The 15,172-nt window shown below is 35.1% G+C and overlaps 1 protein-coding gene across 5 annotated transcripts in view; it reads right to left on the bottom strand.

The window, feature by feature from the left end:
• The window catches only part of LOC113501450 (sodium/hydrogen exchanger 9B2-like), a 44,943-nt gene that overhangs the window by 3,163 nt on the left and 26,608 nt on the right, over window positions 1–15,172 (bottom strand). For 4 of the 5 annotated variants that reach the window (XM_026882596.1, XM_026882598.1, XM_026882599.1 and 1 more), the window contains exons 3-12: window positions 6,753–6,844; window positions 6,263–6,362; window positions 5,326–5,474; window positions 4,687–4,918; window positions 4,237–4,406; window positions 3,512–3,726; window positions 2,617–2,788; window positions 1,510–1,664; window positions 893–1,057; window positions 128–329 (exon numbers count right to left, since the gene is read on the bottom strand). In XM_026882596.1, coding sequence (XP_026738397.1) covers window positions 128–329; window positions 893–1,057; window positions 1,510–1,664; window positions 2,617–2,788; window positions 3,512–3,726; window positions 4,237–4,406; window positions 4,687–4,918; window positions 5,326–5,474; window positions 6,263–6,362; window positions 6,753–6,844 — 1,652 coding nt within the window. Of the gene's footprint in view, window positions 1–127; window positions 330–892; window positions 1,058–1,509; window positions 1,665–2,616; window positions 2,789–3,511; window positions 3,727–4,236; window positions 4,407–4,686; window positions 4,919–5,325; window positions 5,475–6,262; window positions 6,363–6,752; window positions 6,845–10,361; window positions 10,784–15,172 lie in introns of those variants that run through there. The other variant, XM_026882600.1, reaches the window with a different exon arrangement.

Genomic DNA, 15,172 nt, shown 5'->3' with positions numbered 1-15,172 from the left:
CTTCTATATGTATTTTTAATTGAAGACGTTATTTTGACCATACTTTCTACAGATTTTAAAACAAATATCAGTAATAAATATAGCAGAAAAACGTTCACCACAATGTTATAAGCAATAAGTAGGTTACCTTCCAATACTGGTGGCTTAGTGGTTCTGGAGAGCAGTTTAGGTCCCGTCAACGTGATCACAATGGCGCCGATGGGAGCGGTGATGACAATGGACATGATGCACACAGTGACGACAGTCTCAGCGTAGCCCATCAATACTGGGTCGGGTTCCGCACCGGTCATCTTCCGTACTTCGTCCAAAGCAACTGGGCCTAAAGCAGCCTGGAGCAAACGAAACAATTTGTATATAGAAACATGTGTCTACAAGTTATCATTGAACAGAACAGTCAATTGCCAGTTCACTTTAAATGTTAATTACTTTTTAGATTACTATATTAACTATTATAAAATCCTTTTAATTGGCCACATAGCGACTGCATATGTGTAGAATTGATATCATGTTTTACAAGAGGCCACTGTAGCCCGGAGGGTATAGACACTGGTTTAACGAGGACAAGGTTTAGCACCTGGCAAATACCAATAGCACATTTTCCTTGTAATTAGTACATTCTCATTTTATCCAAGTCGAGAATTAATCGTAATTAATATGATAATGGAATCCGATATTACTCAACATGTAAGCTAGGGCTTGAGTAAACTTTTATTTATAAATATTTTTTAGCATCAACTTTGAGGAGTACTTATACATATCAGTGCCTTAGCAGGGCTGTAAAGCTATGGTCGCTACTTTCTTTCTGAATTTATTCATAGACTACATATGGAAAGTAGCTTCTTGAAACACGTTATCTGTGAAAGTTTTTTTCTTATTGTGAATGTTGGCTCACCTGTACTGTAGCTTTGGCCATCCAAGCGAGACCGACGAAGATCTTTTCCTTCATGTTGAGGTTGCTGCGCACCGCCGATGCACTGGTGACCATCGCACGCAACACCGCACACGCCACGAGAATACCACCGCCGACCAGTACTAGGTGAGGAGCCAAGTCTGCAATCTGAATGTAACTTGGTTTTAGCATGAGCTTAGTCCACGAGTGATGGGCAGCAGGCAGCCAAATATGACCAATTATGCCAAATATGACCAAAAAATATCCCTGTATTAAAGAACCTTATTTTTAAGTTGCGACATGATAAGGAAAATCAAGTAGTAATCGTAAGAAAAAGTCAAGAGCAGAATAATGAATTATAATGATTGCTGTTACGACATTTGTCCGCTTTCTACTTTTCTTTCCTTCAACGTTAAGTGAATTATATTGTTATGTAAAACATCTGTTTCTATTTGATTTTAATTAAAGCACACAATACGTGCTTCAAGAATATACAAAGACTGAAATTACTTTTGATATGGCCTTTGAATAAAAAATACTAAAAAATTACATAATGGGTAACCTAGTCGCAAGCAAAACAAGATAATATTATTTGGGACCTTCTAAATGCATATACGCACCACAACTTGAGCACCAGTAACCGCGAAAAGCATGGGTTCGAAGAACATCCAGAAGATTTCAAACGCCGTAGCAACAGGGTTGTCCTCCAACTCCCAACCGAGATCTGTCCAATTCTTACAGGCAACGAACGCGAACGCGATTACAGCCAATGGTCCTGAAATAAAAGAAGATTTTCAACTTTCAATTAAATTGTTTACTATGTAAAAGAATAAATTATAGAACTTTACACGTCATATGATTTTTAAGCTAGCGTGTAGTGACATTTCCTAAGTGGCTACCCTGTGAAGAACCTTCGGAACTAAAGGGTCATAGCCTCTTTTTAAGTCCGGAAAATGTATTTCCATTTTGGGTAAACAAATGCCAGTCAACGAAGGACTCCAGGACTAGCCTGATGAACGAGCCAGGTCATAAGCATCGATAGTATAAGGTGCAAATGAAACAAGACACTGCTACAGGAGCACGTGACAGAGATACGTAAATATTTAAAAATTAAAAATAAATCATGCGTATGGATACCCTTTTCCAATTCACATTGTTTCCTTGACTTTTATCGGTTGTCAACACAGTCATTGACTTATAACAAGCCATTGTTCTGGTGAAAGGCAAGCTATACACCGCGGAAAACAATCATCCGTGGTTATTGACTACAGTTTTTACAATTACTCAGTTAATAAGACCAACGTGCTCGTCTTTACGTCAGTAGCTACATGTGTTTGTAAATTCTGCGGAATAATGACTTGTGTTTTATATGCGGCGGGCTGCAGCTGTGTTGCTGTTGTTTGGTGTTGTTAGCTTTCAGACTGTGGGAAATTTTTATTCGGAATGCTGGGGAATGTTTTATATAAAGTGATATGAAAATGTTGCCAGTAATTACGAATGCCTGAAAACTTTTGAGGTTAAAATAAAATTCTGTTCATCACAATATTTAGTACTTAATTTGAGGCACCTTGATTTATTTCTCAAATTGACACAGAATAAGCCAGTAATAGAATCCTGACCTAGTTTGATACCTAATGTAGTGCTGAAGCTATTCTATGGCCCACGTGCTGACGATCTTAGGATCTCCTTTAAGACGGTTCTGAGTCTCATAAGCGATGTTTACTAACCAGCGCCACCCCAGCCGATCTCCTCAGAGCCAAGCACCATGCCGAGGCCACCAGCCAGCAGCAGCAGCACTCGCAGAGGCACCAGGAACGCGTCGTTACGCTCTGGCACGAACTTCACTAGGTATCCACAAACAACGCCCAGCACGATGCCGCCTATTATACTCAGAGGACCCTGGAAGATAAATAAATATGCAGATCAGAACAATATCCACAGATGAAAGATAGCACGATATGGGCATGGGCAAGGCATGACATGGGATTTTTTATAGCAGTTGTTGTAAAATCATTTCAAGTTCCTTCGAAGAAGTATTTAACTACTCATGAACTATCATTCACGCCAGTAGCATATTGGCGTGTAAGAGCTGATAACATTTTGGATCATGTTGCGGTACAGTTTTTCGTAGTTTCAACCATTGTGAAACCTTTGTGATTTGGCATAGAATACTAGGAAAAATGTTGAAAATCTGTTTTGCTTATATTTAAACCAGATTTATATGGTTCCTAAATAAAACTTGTATTTCCTGCTTATTAATTTTAACAGGTAGTCGTAATAAACTTGAGTAGTATTTTGCACTAGTAAATAATTTATGCGCAAAGTATAAGATGTAGGCTTAAAATATTTTCGCAAACATAATTGTATTTTTGAATAAATCTTAATTAAGTAACTTGCTAAACTTGATTGAACTCGTTCAGTTGCCGAAACAGAACGATTGATTGGATACAGTGTTTTGTAATTACGGCAAAATCAATTACTCAATTCACATGTCTGATTAAATGAATACGTGATTAATTTCAAACCCTATATTTTTGGGGAGAAGTGTCAGTGGAGATCGGATTTTAAATGAAGGTATCTGGTGGTGTTAGTCTAAAAAAAGTATTTTCCCCCAAAACTTACTTGAATAACATTCATGGTGAGCGAAGCGTTTGAGAACATAATGGATGAGACGATGCCAAAGATGGCGACACTGGCAGCATCATCCACACCGGAGACAGCAAGCACGAGAGTCGGGATGCCCTTAGACACTCCGTAACCCTTCTCACGGAGACGGAACAGGCACGGCACGATCACGGCTGGAGACACGGCGGCGACGATGGACGATAGAAGGAAAGCTGGAATTCATAAAGCCAACGTGTTAGTGATAAACTTTCATCACAAAAAAAAAACTTTTTTTGGTTTTTGTATTTGGTTCATTTCATATTTATAGCAAGAAGAAAATTGTTTTGTTTAATAGATACACTTGAAACTGAATTGAGATTCGAAAGTTAGTTTCCTAAAACGATTATTCATAGTTAATAGGCTTCCGTTCTTGTTTATATAACACAAGTTTTATTACGCTTGCCCCTAGTAAATGTTTAACGACATAATTAAATTTTATGGCAAACTGGCTGTTACCGTAGATGGCGCGTTACTTATCTTTATTTGAGATATCGACACTAAATATTGTCAAAACAAACAGTTCCTTGAGATAAATGTCTTTTCTTCAAGTCTAAACGCAGATTTGCTTTAATGTATTGAAATGTCATTTCTATTCGAAAGAGATATAATCTGCGTTAATTTCGGTAAAATCTCAAGTCAAGGAGGTATAAATGTTTTGAAATGAAAAATAAGGTTGCACATACCCCAGTCCCAGGGTAGTCCCAGGAAAAAGTAAGCCATAATGGCACAGAGTACACACTCGAAGGTCCAGGGTACCAGAGCCAGCTTGATCACGGTGAAGAAGTACTTCTTCATAGCGTTGGGGTCCAAGTCCAAACCGGCTCGCGTTAGGATGATCGTCAGTGCAATTTTTCTGGAACGTAATAATATCGATTAAGGAACGAATAATAATACTGTAATGACTTGAGCAGTGGCTTGAAAGCAAGTAATGTACAATTTTGTAAGAATGCCATTTTGGCCTTTATTTATAAACATACATGAACTTAAAATTGGATCAAGAAACCTCCTGCTTTTTATAATGCTTAAAATAGATTATATTAGTTCAAAAGCTGATTATTGCAGCAGATTTATGGTGTAATTCTCTGGGCCTTTCTCTAAAATTCCATTCAAAATCCAACACAAAATCAAATTACCTGATATACGAGGCGACATGTTGATAGGTTTCGTCAAAGTTGACGAAACCGATGTTTTTCATAATGATTCCCACTATAAGCATTCCTATAAGGGAGGGTAGCGTTGTGATCTTTAGCATGAGCCAGCCTCCGAAGTACGCGACGATGGTGAGCACGGCGAAGGAGAACAGCTGGCCACCGGGCGCGGCCGTGTCGCCCATTATGATCCATACCGTAACCCATACCAAGATTCCTAAACAATAATACCATGTTACTTACGAGTATGTATAGGCTTAGATAGTCGATACGTATGGAGTATGCATTTCAATAACGATGACAATTGAACCATGCTCTCCTGCCAAGAATTTAACAATGAAGGGCCTCATTTAAGCCACACATTTTAAAATTTTGTTAAATTTTGTATCCTCCTTTATTTCAGCACACTTATTTTTATCAAAAACAATAGTATATTTAATAGTAAAAACAAACTTGTTAATGTTTAATTGTAAACTGTAATGGCTCAAGTTTAATATATTCATGTTGACACAAACTTCAAAAGAATCCCTCAATATGTATAATTATAAGTCACAATGTCAATAAACGGTGCACGAGGCAGAGCGCTTTGATGCCGGTATAAATAAAAAGGAATCGATAACTTACCAATGATTAATACAGCGATGTTCTGTGCGAACTGCCGGTATGAAGGGCATAGTGGGTAAGGGCAGACCTTCTGCCAGTTCGGTGGTTCCCACGAGGGAATGCCGGAGTCCTCCGTATGACACTTTTGGCAACAGGCGTACCACCAAGATCTGCGTAAACAGGGCGAATTTCAAAAATGAGCAATACGCAAAACAATATAAATTTATGATTTTTTTATGACTGTAACCTGGTTAAAAGTTTTAAAGACAATTTATATTATGCATTTGTATTTAAAAATTATGATATAATGCCTCTAAATTCATATTTAGAATAACCTTCAACTGTGCCACTTTAGAATGTATAAACTCCTCGTTTTTGAGCAAAACCCCAGAATCGCAAAACTGAAGCTAACAAACTATTAACCTTTAGCTCACATATTTTATAAATAAAAAATAAAAAATGTCCAAACTTCAAAGAAAAAAACAAAGAAGATTTGAAATAAGATTGTATTCTAGAAACGGAGGCAGAAATAAAGTAGTACAGTTGCTTGGATAAGAGTGAACTTGGTGAAGTGGGTATAACTGAACCTGACATCTTGTGTTATCTGTATGTGCATATATTTGGGCTCGTACCTGATCAGAATACGTAAAGAGAAGCTAACCGTATTTATCCTATATGCACTCATCACTGAACAACTTAGAATCTAGATAACACTTCACTTATGGTTTACCAATAGTCGTGTAAGTTATTGTCACTCTTTATTGACTGACATATAGGATTGACCTACATGGGCCGACCTAGTTTATCTTGAGTATTAACTTTAGCAAAGTAACAGTTTTAAGTTCAGCGTTCCATTGATATGCAACTGTTCTGAATTAAATCGAATTGATTTAATCTGAACGGAATGCATAACTTTTTACCGTATTTCGCATTTTTTTATGATAAAAATGTTATTTACCTTTCGATGTATTCGCTTTGCTGTGATAGAGCCTTCTTCGAGTAAACGGAGGAAGTCGTGGAGTACTTTTTAAATCTGCCCTCGATGTGTGCCTGTCGATCTGCGTATTAAACGATAGTGTCAGAAGTCAAACACAAGACAGAGTGACGATCGATCAAAACGTGGGAATCAACGGCGAGTACAAGACACCTGTCGTTTCTACATCGTATTCCAATTATCAGTAAACTAAACTGACCTTGTAATTGCTTTCATTGTTGTTATAGTAGAAAAGGCATTAAAGTACGTGGCATTTGTAACAAGGTCTCTAAATATTCCACAGATCTGGGTTACATCGGTTCCAGTGGCTTGTCGTTCCCTTGGTTTTATTTCCTAATCATTATTTTGGAGATTTCAAATATGATTGTAGGTGACTTTTTTTGTATGATTTAGTGATACTTGGATTGAGAGATGGGTTGTTATTGTTGGAAATTAAACGCCAAAGGAAAGTTACCCCAAGAGGAGTCCATGTCTGCTGCCATGGCATTGTGAAGGTTGCTTTTGCGGCGCGAAGGCCCTTCCGCTTTTGCTGATATGCTTCCATTCCTGTTGATATTAATAAACATTGATATATACATGATTCAGACTTAAAAGTTGTATGTATGGTAATTTATTTATTTTTAATGCAAATCGAGTATTTGTTGTATGGATAGCGACACTTTTTTGAATAACCGGTTTGACACACATGGTCCCAAAATACTGGAGTAAAAAAACAGTGTACTGCTGTGTGCGAAGTGTTTTAATCTTGTCGCCAAGACTCTTGGCTACTTTGTAACCTGCTCCGTGCTGATCCGTTATAAAATAAGGATTCTCAAAGTAATATTCGCTTGTCACGATAAGTTTTTGTGTGGAACTGAAAAAACCGAGTATTTATCGTCAACCTATTATGTACATTTTAAAACCCTGCTAATATTACTGGTATAACTATGAAAGCTTTGGGTTAAACTATATATGGATTTGTCCCTTTATGTTTGGATAAATTATATAAGAGTCTTTAGAAACAGACGAATAATTTTCTTCTTTTTCTCACGTGCAGTTTGACAAGAACGTCAAAAAAGGCTTAATAGCTTTAACATTATCAAAATAAAAGCTTGACAGCGTGGGATAAATTTAAATTTAAGTCCATTGTATCTAAACCAGTGGCATAAGAAAAAAAGGAATATTAACTCGCTTATCCTTGTCGCCAGACGTTTTTCTTGGAAACGGTGATGTATGAGAGACTTGAAAATACAAGACACCTTCTGAGTTAACTTATGAAATATTTCCTTATTTCATAATTACACTATAAGATGCCTTTATTAATGAATCTGATTTTTAACATTCATTTTAATTACATCTAATTAATATTTTTATTTTTGTATAAACACTATCTTTTATCAGCAATAAACTCATTCCCCTTTTAAATTTATGTTAACATATAAAATCCATTTAGTATCTTCTTTGAATATTAATGAGCTGTGTGTTTTACAGTCCCACTCCCTAAATCACGTGTAACGGGTCTGTGAACAACATATATGTGTATCAGTGTGTCACCTTGACAAATAATCTGTAATAATAGAGCGATTACTCATAGCCACATAGGTACACAATTGACTTTAGTAAGGTTTTTATATCGCTTCACGCTACCTTTTTGCTTTAATTAACATTCGTCGCAGGATCACGTGCTTTTCAGTTTTAAATATGCAAAAACTACTCATTATTATTAACTAAAGTACCCATTTATTACATAATTATTCTCAACACGTGTAGTGTGCCATCGACAGCTGGCTTTGAAAACATTCCACGTTTTTAATAAAATTGAAAGTATAGAGCAATTTTAGATTTCTTGCCTATTAAATAAATAAATATGAAAGCGATGGCTATACCTATAATTTTAAAATAATAAAATAACTAATTTGTGCAGAGTGCACGCAGATGTTTATTTATTATTTATGAACCGTTACAAACGCGATTATTGTGTGTATTATACTGAAGGTCGGACATAATCCTAATTTTATTTACTCCTTTTGTTTACATTATTTAGATGTAGCTACTAGGTAAATAGCGAAGTGCTGGCGTGGATTTATTAAATAAGCAGCTCGAAGATATCGTGTCTTGCTACAGTCGCTTCAAATTTATTTACCTGCGGATTTCGATTGACGCGTTGTTTTATTTTCAAACGCGGAACACGTGTGTCTTTGAGAAAGGTTCTGTAACCTCAAATTCAAAATGAGTTTTAATTTAATGTTTTGTATGGTATAAGTAAGTAGTTTTAGTTTCCTGGTACAAGTGGAAATGTTTAGAAATACTCGGGTAGTTTTAAAAAGAATTAACTAAGTAAAAAAGATGTAGCATCCCATTAAATTTAGTAATTCAGAAAATAATGCATTCATCATATAGTATACGTACGTAATGCAGTTGTAAATGTTATCTTAATAAGGAAAAGGTAACCAAACAAGTGTTATAACAATTACAAATTGATATTCATAACCTGCGACAACTCGGGCCGTTGCGTTACATACTGAAACACACCTTGAAGCTTACAACTACATACACGTTACGTCCCGCGACGCCGGTTCTCAATAACAAATGCGATATTCTTCAACTTGAAATACATATATAGGTTTCATTTATAATTGATTTAGGTGTACAAACAACACTGGTGGTCAACATTCAGCGATGAGTACATGAAATGTGTCGCCTCAAGCCACGTGTAAGCGTGACGTGTGAAACAAAAATTAAACAGTACTATATAGTAAACGTATTGTTTAATCAATCCATGGCGCAAGGTGAGTTCATGGTAAAGGCTTTATCGGCATGTTACGCAGTGCAGTGGGTCAATGTTTAGTCACTTAATTGTAACACTCGATCATGTAGAACTTTACACTTGAAATGAGCAATGGCAAACCTTGATAAAACGTGATGTAATACGTGATAACCGAATCTAGAATTATTTAAATTGTAGTAGACCGATAACATTTTATTAATGAAATATTTGTAAATAATAAATTTGCAAGTTGATGTATCGTATTTGCTGTTTTACTTCTACATATCTAAAGTTTATATTAAGTAGCCCTTTCCTCATGATAGCTACATTTATTTCCTAAAGGGATTGATTGCCATTGACTGATTGACCGTCACTAATGGCATGATAGTTTTAATTAGCATCTAGTTAACAGTCACTTTATTACAAAGAAATGTACCTCAACAATTTATTTAAATTTTTTGTTATGTTGAATGGTAGGCATAATTTCGTGTATTTCAATGCGAATTGTAGATACGGAAAGGGCTTTTGAAAATCATTCATGGGTCACCATATCACAGCTTTTAATAGATAGGAACTGAAACCAAACAACCATTGTGTGGTTAATGATAATGGCGGTCTCATGATGACCGTCCTCTCTTGGGAGCCATTCCGATGTCCATATATGAATATAACGCGTCGGTACTGCAGTCTGTCATGTTACCATGACGTGGTTGTCCGCCAAGATGTCATGCAATCTTTATACGATGGATTGTTGATAGTAAATGTGGGTCATATAACTAGAAATATAAGTCCACGACGACCTTAGCCATGGCTTCGATTTTAAATAGCGTGTGTAAAAGAAAAATAATTATTGATGTAGACAGTTTCACTGCCGTCACCTTCATGTAAACAGCTTGGATCAACATGATGTTAAGTTTTTCAGTGAAACTTTATTCAGGTGTTGGGTGTACACAATACGGTGAGAATATTGAATGTTCCATCAGTGTTGACGACAGCGCTCACCACGGACTGTATTGCCCGTAACGTGTGACTAACTTGATAAGCTGAAGTATATGCGCGATTTTCATGTAATGGTCATAGGTGACAACTCAATACTGTTAATTATCATTAACTTCACTTTTTCACATTAGTTTGAAACATTTACAGATTTAATAATGTTAATTTACACCTGAGTTTTAAACATAATTTAAATTTCTTTTGTTTAAATGCAAATTACCACGTTTTTTTCGCGTTGACTTGAATTAAAAGTAGTAAATTATAATTTGACACTTTTCAATACATTTAGATAAGTGAGGATACGTAAATATTTAAACTTACCAGTGACGGTTGAGTGCGTCTGTTTCTAGTGATGAATCTGACGGTAGGTAGCTGTCGTAGTGACAACTCAAGCTGCTGTGAGACATCCTACATGGTACTCAGAGAGTCTTATTCACTATAACTAGATTAGCGGGCGAATTTGTAGACTGGTTTACGCGGGGGCATGCCGCTCGGCTCAGCACGCTCCACACCTATGCCGCGGCGAATGTGCATCTTATAAGAGAAGGTTCGGCTGCGAACGAGTCGGCCGCCGCGCCTCACCCCGGGCACGTGACTGCCTCGGTGCGTTCAGTTTCGCCGGCCGGCTGGCCGGTCATTGGCCGACGTGCAAAAATTTTCCTAAAGTACAACCGTAGGCCCACTGCCATAAAAATGCGTTGCGAACTATTGCACGGGGCGCAGACTCGGTGATGAGTGAGTAAATGAGCCCGAGGCGTCGCGGCCGTGTTTATACTATTCATTTCAAACAACGCTCGTATAACAGCAGCGCCCGCGCCGCCCGCACAGCCCGCCACCTCCGATTCTTCCGCACGCATCGATACAATGTGTGCAATCGCGATTAAAAACAGCCGAGTGATTTGTTCCATGTGGTTTTATATGTCGTCTGTTAACGATAACTACATACGTATGTGATGAATACTCAGAACTAACGTAGGTGCATAAACTGCACGCCAGTCTAATTAACAACTACGATTCGCATCTATAAAGGTTCATGTAGTTGTTTAATTACGATATCGAACTGTACGATTATTACGCCTGCATATGTATAAATTTAGTATAGAATTATAAGTTGATTAGTGTTTGAAAGAACAATTAATTCGATTCCTCGATAAGGATTAATGAGTAAATATTAAGTTGTTAAAATGTACCTATTATGAATTTTACAATATGTTGTGTTGAGTTATTTCGTGCGTTTACTAATTAGAATAAAAATCCCTCTGTAAGTATAAACCGTGAAAAATGGTTGACTGAGACAAATCACTCGAGTACAACTTGAATCTGTACCTTTTGTTATCGCGTCTGTTTCTCAATCAGAATATTGTAAGCATGACATCTTATTATACTCAATGTCTTCAATAACTTCAGCCGCAGTGCCGTGAACACTACGTTCATTGTTGAAATTGTTCAAAATTGTCGAAACGTTGCGCACAATGAAAAATCAAGTCACATGTACATACATAATGAAGTATATAAATAAAAGATATTATGTAAAGTTGATTTCTTCCATTTCTATAGTTGACAACGCGTAACCGCACAATGTAAATACTAGGCAATAACATCAACTGTCACAAAACATCGATATTCAGACCATATGGTACCGTGTTCACCGCATTTGTATTTTATAAATTACTTCTGGTTGTAATTTAAGTCACGTTTACTCTCACATATCAATTCACTTTAACGTTATTAATTTTAAGACTAAAGACCGAATTATTAAAGAAAATGTTTATTCCTTTTAAAAAATCTCTGATTATTGCTATAGTTTTTGACCAACATATGTGTACATAGCTTTGTCGTAGCAACAGAATTATTTATAATAAAATTATGTTCATACGTACTTTATCTATAAGGAAATTCGTATAAATATATCCTGATATACGGAAATACAGGACGAGTGATCACACTAGGAAACTCTTGCATGAAACCGTACGATAAAACAAAATCTTGTGTGATATTAGGTAATAACAAATAGGTTATATTACTAAACCACATCATGATCTATTATCTATTACCTCTTAAAATCACATAAAAGTTAATGGAAAATTCTATGGGCAATTTCCACAAATTTCCATTATTTAACACCAAGTTATGGTTATCATAATTGAAACTTTATTTATACAGCAATTCAATCTGTTCTTTTGTCTGTTTATCCTTGTACGTTGTTATATTATTATAACAAAATAAATATTTTGATCACTTAATGTTATACTTATGTATTCTATTGTAGATTGAAATATGTATTTACGTGTAACGCAATAGCGGGCTGAAGCGGAAATTCATAAAATGGGAAAAAATGGGAACAACACGCGAATAATATTTTTATATAACATTTTATCCACACTTTATCTAAAATATATCTTAAAATTACATTTAGTTTTTAACAAGAAGAAATATAAAGAGAACGTCGCGTAAGGGACAATGTGTTTTTCGAGACCAATTTAATATTTAGGGGTCTTTGCCATATTAAACTTCTCAGTCAAAAAATGGTGATTCAATATAAAACCTTGAATGAATAAATAATTACACAAGATAACTGCAATATCGATAATTGATTGTTTTAAGCCACGATGAATTAAAACTCATCTGTCGAAATTCATCTCGGTTTTAAAGAAAATTGTTTTTATAAATAACAGATTTGTTTCTGCATAAGTTTGGCGAGCAATGAACTTGTCAGTCACATGTTTCTGGGGCATTATGTAAATCTTTAAGCAGCAGAGTAAAATATAGAACACTAATTACAAGCAATTAATAATGTTTTTGAATGAAAAAATATCGTTTCAATTGTTTTGTTTGTAAAGATTTCTGAAGTTTTACTATGTGTCTATTAAACACTCATTAAACATTTCACAACAGCATATTTTAATGATCTATCTAGTATTAAGTATAATATGTTTTGTGCTAGTTCTCATCGATATATATAATTAATTAATAAAGACGTTGTATAATACATTTAACGATCAATTGAAAAAGTGTTTTTCGAGTGCAGTATAATAAGCATAATTTATTCACGTTCTGGTAATAATTACGAAGGCGTTTATGAAAAGGTCTTATGGTAATTTATTGTCGTCGCCTGCGGTATATAAGTGGAGTCACTACTTGGTTGCCACTTTGCTGGTTGCGCCAACAACATGAACAGGCGTTTAATGTTCTATGTTTCACGATAATTTTGTAGCTGATTTTTTAAATGCCCCGTCATTTTCTTAAATTATTATGATTTTCGGAGCAGTCGCATAAAATATAAAAATTATATTGAAGCTTAATTAGCCAATGGAGATTAAGAGAATTTTAATAACATTTAAAATTAATGTTAAATTAAATATTAAATTACTCATGAACACACCTTTATTTCATAAAATATGCCAATAACACGTTCTGTACACACCAATTACTAAAAAGTAAAGACACTTTGTTTACCTTTTCGATTCATGAAAATTTAAGTTAATAATTCACCATGTTTTTCCATACCATTAACTTTGCAAAAATAATTTATTAAACCGATGGTAGCCAACATTCAAAATTAGCAGCTTAATGCAATCTAAAAATAAACTCGATAACGGGCCCACACAAAAATATAATTGCTGTAACATTTAATTGAGAGTCAAAGCACGTGATGCTTGATACGCCTATCTATCATATTATTGCAATACAATATTGTTTGGACGCCAGTCATGTGATACCTACACACGTCTTGGAAGCGGCCAATGGACATGACCTCTATTATCCCCTCCAACAGCTGTTACTGAGAGACAACAAAGGGATATGTTATGAGTCAGCAGGGGTCTCCAATAGCTGGACACGACCTATGCCTTTCACAAACAACAGTCACGTGATGGTTGTAAGACTGTACTACTTATACAGATGTAAGTACGGAGGGGTACAGCGAGCACTTTAGTGAAAGGTGAACAGTTCGCTGTAAGAGCCTTTTGGAGTACGACACTTATGCGGAGAGCTTAAGTAATTAAATTATCCGCAATATTTTGTCAAGAACATTCCCATATGTGACGGGATCGCGGGACTCTTCTCAAATGGTTTGTAAGATAAACGAAGTAATGCCAGATCAGATCAGATATTTATTATTCTAATCTAATCTTTCACATAAATCTGTTTCGAATAAAGTAAAAAAAAAGTATTTTAAAACATAGGAGGTGTAATTCCGTGTGATTAGAATATGCATGTTCGTGAGAATATTAGGTCAAGAGTAAAAGACTTCAACGATCGCAAATGTTAGACGCATTTGATGTTATCACGCTTACGAATTTCAGTATAAATTTATTTGAATTTTGACTAAATGTCGATTAAACATTAAACTTAGAAATTTTGAGGTTTTCAGTTTATTCATTCATATATTGATTTGGATTTAATTTGTAGAGTTAAGATAAAAAATATTCACATAATTGTAATAACATTTTAGTTTACTTGAACATAAAAATATGAATCACCTTTATCATACTTTATTGACGGAAACAAAGTAAGTGTAAACATTTTACGAAAACAAGTTTTATTTTTCCAAGTGTTTTTGTTAATTTATTTTAAATAATTTTACTTTTTTCATTGCTGCACCTGCAGTAATTGATAATTTTTTATATAATTTAAATTATAATTTATCTTCAATTTTATCGAGGTTATATGTTTCACCACATTCAAACGCGCGACCGTTAGAACTATTAACTGGTATTAATTAGCTTTTTTCTAATGTGACAAAGTGTTATATTACTATACATAGATATGTAGGTACATCAAGAAACGTTTTATACTTTTCCCAAACATTGTTCTACTGTTTCCTCAACTAACGTTACTTTTTGCTAAGGTATTTAGTATAATACATGTACTAGTCTTATTGTAAAGTTTATGAATAAAGTTTCCATTTAAATTCACGAAAATAATTGAAATACACTTGACAACGGCTAATACCGTACTAGAAAGCTGTATTAAAACGTGTAAAACTTGATATTTTGCTAAAAATAACTTCTCACACAAAGAACTTGCCATAAAATTTTGTGCTAACTAATTACTTCGGCGTAAGGCGCCCCATTCTGATGAATTCTGCGAAATCGATAAAAATCGATGTCATAAAATGTTTCAAGCAATTA

This window comes from Trichoplusia ni, chromosome 15 (assembly GCF_003590095.1).
Source record: "Trichoplusia ni isolate ovarian cell line Hi5 chromosome 15, tn1, whole genome shotgun sequence".
In the NCBI taxonomy this organism is placed as follows: domain Eukaryota; kingdom Metazoa; phylum Arthropoda; class Insecta; order Lepidoptera; family Noctuidae; genus Trichoplusia; species Trichoplusia ni.
The sequence above is the reverse complement of the archived record's forward strand: the minus strand, read 5'-3'. Positions and strand labels throughout refer to the sequence as shown.